We start from the raw sequence: 6,171 nt of genomic DNA, 5'->3' as shown, positions 1-6,171 counted from the left end.
CAACTGAGGTTTGTATGCTTACCCCAAAGGCACCAAAGCCCTTCTCTTCCCTAAATTTCTGTTTTGGCAGAGCAGGCCTATGCAACAAAGCACATGCTTAGGGTGCCAGCTAGATAGGAGCACTATAACATGTGTTTGAAAGAAGTTAGTATTTGATAATTTTAAAAAGCATTGATGTATCATCATAGTAAACATCAGAAATTCTCTGGACTCCTTTACATTTATTTTGTAGGTTAGATTAACTGATTTTATTTTAAATATATATTACAAGGATGTTTTCAGGGCTTAAGGACACTAAAGAGAAATATTGTTAGGAGACAATATCCTTGGTTAGGATTCTCTACCAGCCAGTTACAGTACCAGTGAGGGACAGAGAAGGGCAGAAAAACCAATCACCTGAATGTCCAGCCTGATGCCACACTTCACATTATCATCTCCTCTCATTATCGAACCAGCCAGGGAGTAGTTACACCCCTTCAATAAATGAAGGTCAGAGGACAACCCCTTGTTCAAGGCCATGACTGGTGAGGGGTGAGAGCAGAGGTTGTTCTGGAGTTGGCCTGCTGCAAAGGACTGAGCCCTTCTTGGTAACCAATAGTCCTAGCTCCTGGACCAGCTCTGCCACTCACTTGCTGTGGCTTTGGGCCTCTGAGCTCCAATTTTCCCATCTGTAACATGAGGGCTTTGGAAGAGAGGATCTCCTCTACCCAGTGAGGGGCTAAAGATGTATGGCCCAAGCAAGCCTTTTAGAAGAGAGAATAAAAGCTCTCGCATTTGTCAAGCCCCTGTTGCATGCTTGATGCCTTACATTCAGTGTGTCATTACACTTCACGACAACTCCCAAATTCATGTCGTTCTCTTGTGATATTTCCACTATGCTGTTCTGTTTCCATAGAAAAGGAGCAGGGTGTATGTGAATTACAGAGTTTGGGTTCATTAACTTTGGAGTTAGAGAGACCTGGGTTTCCATTCTGGCTCTACCATCTTTCACCTTCCCTCTCTGAACTGTAATTCCCTCATTGTGACTCGTAATATTGACAGAGACTTCATGAAATATTCCCATTTTCTTTACTGTCATAGGCCTTGCCTCCTTGTGAGAAACTCCCATAAGATCATCAGCCTCTTGCTTGTGACTGCAATTCCCTGCCCATCCTGCTAGGGTGTCTGACCCAGGGTCAGATTGAGTGTTCACACATCTAATGTGTGCTCTTGGACGCCTCAGCATGGCTTTCTACACCCCTGGTCTCTCTAAGCCTGTCTGCCCACCCCAGCCTTTGCTTTCTTTGGGGCACTCCCTTACCAGCCCAGCTGACCTGCCAAGTCCAATCCACCTTGGTATCTTCTGTGGAGTCAGTGCACTTGGCGTTAGGGGAAGAGCCAGGTAGGAGGTGAGCCACAGCCCATTAAACCCTGGAGCCTGGGCCTGCTGGAGCCCTCTCCCTCAAGTTGGCTTCCCCATGGGACCTCACACCCGCCAGCTGGGAACAACTTCTTAAGGTGGAGTGTGAGATTTGGCCTTGGGCTTTGCAGATGATGAAAGTAGCATCATTAACAACCCTCACGAGTCCAGAACTTTATCACCAATGGGGCATTTGTATTCCTGTTTTCCCATCTGGTCTCGCAACAGCCAGGGGAGATAGGCAGAGTCAGAATCTTTCCTACTATTTGACATTTTAGGAAACCAAAATCTAGAGAACTGAAGTGACTTGCCCAAGGTCATGTAAGTGGCTGGTGGCAGAGCTGGGATTTGGACCCAAGGCTCCAATTCTGGTCAGCAGTTCAGCGGCACATTATCTAATGGCTGAGACCTGAGTTCTTTCTAGTTATGTCAACTTGGACAAATCCTTTAACCTCACTGAAACTTCCTTTTCTTATCTGTAAAAATGGTATAACAACTACCTATCTCATGGGCCACTGGCAAGGGTTAGGTGCTTAGCCTAGTGTCTCCCACATACGAAATGTTCAGTAAGTGAAAACTATTATTTTAATAAACCCAAATGGTAGAACCCTGTTGCATGTTTGGGATATGCTATTGCTGTTGTGCAATGAGGAACTTGCAAACATTCTGTGGAAAGAATGCGAGGTAGAGGTCTGTACCCTAAACCCAGGCAGGGCCAAAGCCTAGTCACAGACCATTCCTGTCTCACTCTGATTCTCTCCTTTGGCTCCAGAGCTCTCTATTTCTGACTTTGTCTCTCTTTCACTAATATGTATAAGATTTGAAACAATTAAAAATAGATCTTATTGTAAAATAGTTAAATCAATACAGAACTTTATTAAGTGAAGAGTGAAAGTTTTCTTCCACCACCCCTTCCCCATATTTCCCCTTCCTTCCCCAGAGGTAGTCACTATTAACAATTTAGTGTGTTCCTTCCAGACCTTCTCTAAGCATGTGTGTGTGTGTGTGTGTGTGTGTGTGTGTGTGTGTGTGTGTGTGTGTTTCCTTTAACAGAAATCGAATCATTTTTACTTGTTGTGTCACTTACATTCTAAATTCATAAGTCTTGGAAGCTTTTCTATGTCTGATCTACTTCATTCTTTTAATCCGATATCTGATATTTCATAGTATGGATATGACATAGTTTGTCTAATAATTTCCCTGCTGATGGACATTTGAGTTGTATTCAATTATTGCTATTACAAATAATATTATTTGTAATTAACAACTTAATTATAATTAACAGCTTTTTAATATGGATTTGGGGGCACACGTGCCTAAATATTTCTCTGAGATAGATCCTTAGAAGCAGAGCTTCTGAGCCAAGCAATAAATCCATTTTAAATGGAATAGGGTGTGCATGTGCAGGGACCATCCCAGTTTCAGACCTCGAGGCTTTGAGAACACGAACACAGCAATGATTGAGATGGCTCTGCTAAACCAGCGCCTGATGCTGCACCTAGAACCAGGAGAAAACCATGCATGAGCAGTTCATTACAGCCCACAGAAGAGACTTCCACAATCAGTCTCTACTGACCATAGATTTACAACTACATGTTGCAAGATGACTAAGCCATTGGCAGCTGGGTATAAAACTTCATGAAAACCAAAATATGGCTGCAGCCCCTCCTGATCTAATAAACTTCATGATGAAGCTAAAGATGGTTTGAGAAGTTTCTTTAGAGGGGATGCAACAGGTGGAGGAAACAGGAATGGGGGCTAGAATTCACTAAAAATGCCTTGTTTCATAATTTTGACTTAAAATTGTTATAATTGTGACTTTAAAAAGTCCTGTATGAAGATCCTCATTACTATTTGCTGAAATGCTCACTCTCTGCTAATGCCCTTGCTTAAAGTTCCATTTAAGCTCTACATCTTTATCACAATTTTCTGAGGAAGACTTTCTTCCCTTTAACATCTGCCACAAAAATGTCACCACCTCCTCCATTAGCTTTTCGGAGAATGGTTTCCTTTCTGCCTGTCTGATGGGCACTGTAATTCTGCCCATTCCTGACCCCTTTTTGACCCATATGAAACCTGAAGGAGACCGAGTGTTAAAGTGTTTTGGTTTAACTGAGCGTAAATTCCATTTTTTGATGCTAAAGTCAGTCTCTCCCAACAGGTAGCAACAGGATGCCACACCACATCTTGTCAGCACTAGAATGAAACCTCTTCTCCCATGGGAGCAGCTCAGGGCTTCTGTTCAGTCGGTTCACATCCAACACATTGTTAAATCCATAAGGACTCCCAAACAAGCAGTAGCAGGTGCCACAGGTCAAAATATTTATGGGAGACATTTTTACCTTGAATTAAGTATCCTCTGTGCTTCCACTATACCCTGTGCTCCCCTCTGAAATGGCTCTCAACACACTGTGCTATTTCTGCCCATGTCTGTCTCCCTCACTAGACTGTGAACAAATTGAGGGCAGTAACTGTCCCAATTTATCTCTGTGTCTCTAGCTCCTACTGCATAGTCTAGCACCTCCCAGATACTCATGAATGACCAAATGGGGAAAATTATATTTAGCAGCTTGATACTTATTGTGAATGTGAAAACCACCACAATCCTACTGTACACACGGGAAGACGTGGACCAAACATTGAGAACTACTATTGCAGATTGTGCAGACAATGGAACGATGCTTTATAAGAGTTTATAATGAAATATTATATTCAAATAGAGCAAAAATGTATAAAGCCTAGAGTACACAACATGGCACGTCATTCAGGGAAACATTGATAACACCCCATAAAGCCCCTCTCTGATTACAACCCTCTCCCTCTCCTACAGAATTCAACGTGATTCTGGTTTTTATAATAAATATGCCTTCTATTTTCTTCAAAGTCTATGACATCTGTATGCATTGATAAAAAATATAAATTAGCTATGCCTGTCTTTAAACATTATATAACTTGAATCATGCTGTATATATTCATTTAAGTCTTAGGTTTTTTGCTCAACACGATTTGAGATTCTTCCATGTAGTTGTCTGTGTATGTAATTCCTTCATATTTTATGGGCATATAGTGTTACATTTTATGAACATGTCACAGATTTGAAAAATGCTGCTATGCTAGATTGTAGAGTACGTGTATCTTCAACATTATAAGATAGCGATAAAGTGTTTTCCAAAGTATTTATAACAATGAACACTCCCACTGTCAATGTATGAGAGTTCCTATGACACACATCCTTGCCAACCCTAGTATCATCAGACTTGAACATTTTAGCCAGTCTCATTGGTTTCTAGTGGTATCTAATTTTGTAATTTGTACTTCTATTACTAAAGAGATTGTACACTTTTTACTATATTTATTTGGTATTTATTTATTCTCTCTTGTGAACTATTTTGCTCATTTTCCTAATGGGCTGGCTGACTTTTCTTATTGATTTGAAGTGATTCTTTGTATATTTTGGCTATGAATCCTGAGTCCTTTAGTAGATTATATGCATTGCAAAAAACTTCTTTTGTTCTGTAGTTTGGCGTCTCACTTTTTTTTTTTTTTTTGCAGGGAGAAGTGTTCTTCCATGAACAGAAATTTAATATTTTAAAGCAGGCAAATTTATACTTTCTTTTTCTCTAGGTTTAGAGGGTGGTTTTTTTTTTTTTAAATCTTGTTTAAGAAGTATTTACCTACCCCAAGATCAGGACTACAGTCTCCTCTATAGTTTTCTAGTTATGCCTTCATATTTAGGTCTTCAATGAGATGGATTTTTGTGTTTTCTTGAGGTTAGAGACATATGGATATCTGATAGTACCAATACCATTTACTACATGTCCATCTTCTATACAGATCCGCAGTGTCGTTTTCTTTATATATTAATTGTTTGTATATTTAAGGGACTGTTTCTGGGCTCTCTAGTCTGTTTCATTGATCTATATGTCTATTCATGTCTTAATAACAAACTTCTCTGTGTTCTCATCTTTATTACTAGTTAGTCCTATTAAAATTGAAAAATCTATTTGATATTTTTAAGAAGATACTTTTTTACATTTTACCTGACATTTTAGTTAGTCTAATTGATTTCTAGTTGTATTTATTTGTTGTAATTTGTACTTCTATTACTAAAGAGGTTGAGCGCTTTTTCTATATTTATTAGACATTTGTTTATTGACATTTGTATTTCTTTCCATACAAGTGTTCATTTCATGACCCAGCCTATCATTATAATGGAAATGGAAGTCCTAACAGTAAATTTTTGGCCTTGCTATGTTATTCTTTCCCTCAAAAAACTGTAGTGTCATTCTCTACTCTTAGCACACTGGTATTCTAGGAGCAGAATTAACTATATCTAAGGATCAAGGGCTCCAGAATGCCCTGGGCCCTGGGGACATGCCATTTTGGTGATGGCTGCTTTGACATCCTTATTCCTCAGTGTGTAGATGAGAGGGTTGAGAACAGGTGTGAGAATGGCAAATACCACATTGCCCATGATGTGGAAATCCAGGGGCAGGTCAGCCCTATAGGCCACATAGGCAATCGCAATGGATGAGTAGTAGGTGCCAACCACCAGCAGGTGAGAGCTGCAGGTGGAGAAGGCTTTTGAGCGTCCTTCTCTGGATCTGATGTGAAGCACCGAGGCCAGGATGTGGGCATAGGAGAGAAGCACCAGGAGAAGGGGCAGGAAGGACACCACCATGGCGATGCAGAAGCCCATGAAGGTCTGGGGTGCGGTGTCAGAGCAGGAGGCCTGGACCACAGCCAAGTGGTCACAGAAGCAGTGGTAGATG

The 6,171-nt window shown here is 40.6% G+C and overlaps 1 protein-coding gene across 1 annotated transcript; it reads right to left on the bottom strand.

The window, feature by feature from the left end:
• Window positions 1-5,732: 5,732 nt before the first annotated feature.
• Window positions 5,733-6,170, bottom strand: LOC111744807 (olfactory receptor 2AT4-like; the record flags this gene model as incomplete). Its single annotated transcript, XM_023535558.1, has 1 exon — window positions 5,733-6,170. A coding segment is annotated over one exon (438 nt), but the record flags the coding sequence as incomplete, so codon positions are not given.
• Between the last annotated feature and the right edge of the window lies 1 nt (window position 6,171).

Source organism: Pteropus vampyrus, unplaced genomic scaffold (assembly GCF_000151845.1).
Source record: "Pteropus vampyrus isolate Shadow unplaced genomic scaffold, Pvam_2.0 Scaffold141, whole genome shotgun sequence".
Taxonomy (NCBI): domain Eukaryota; kingdom Metazoa; phylum Chordata; class Mammalia; order Chiroptera; family Pteropodidae; genus Pteropus; species Pteropus vampyrus.
The sequence above is the reverse complement of the archived record's forward strand: the minus strand, read 5'-3'. Positions and strand labels throughout refer to the sequence as shown.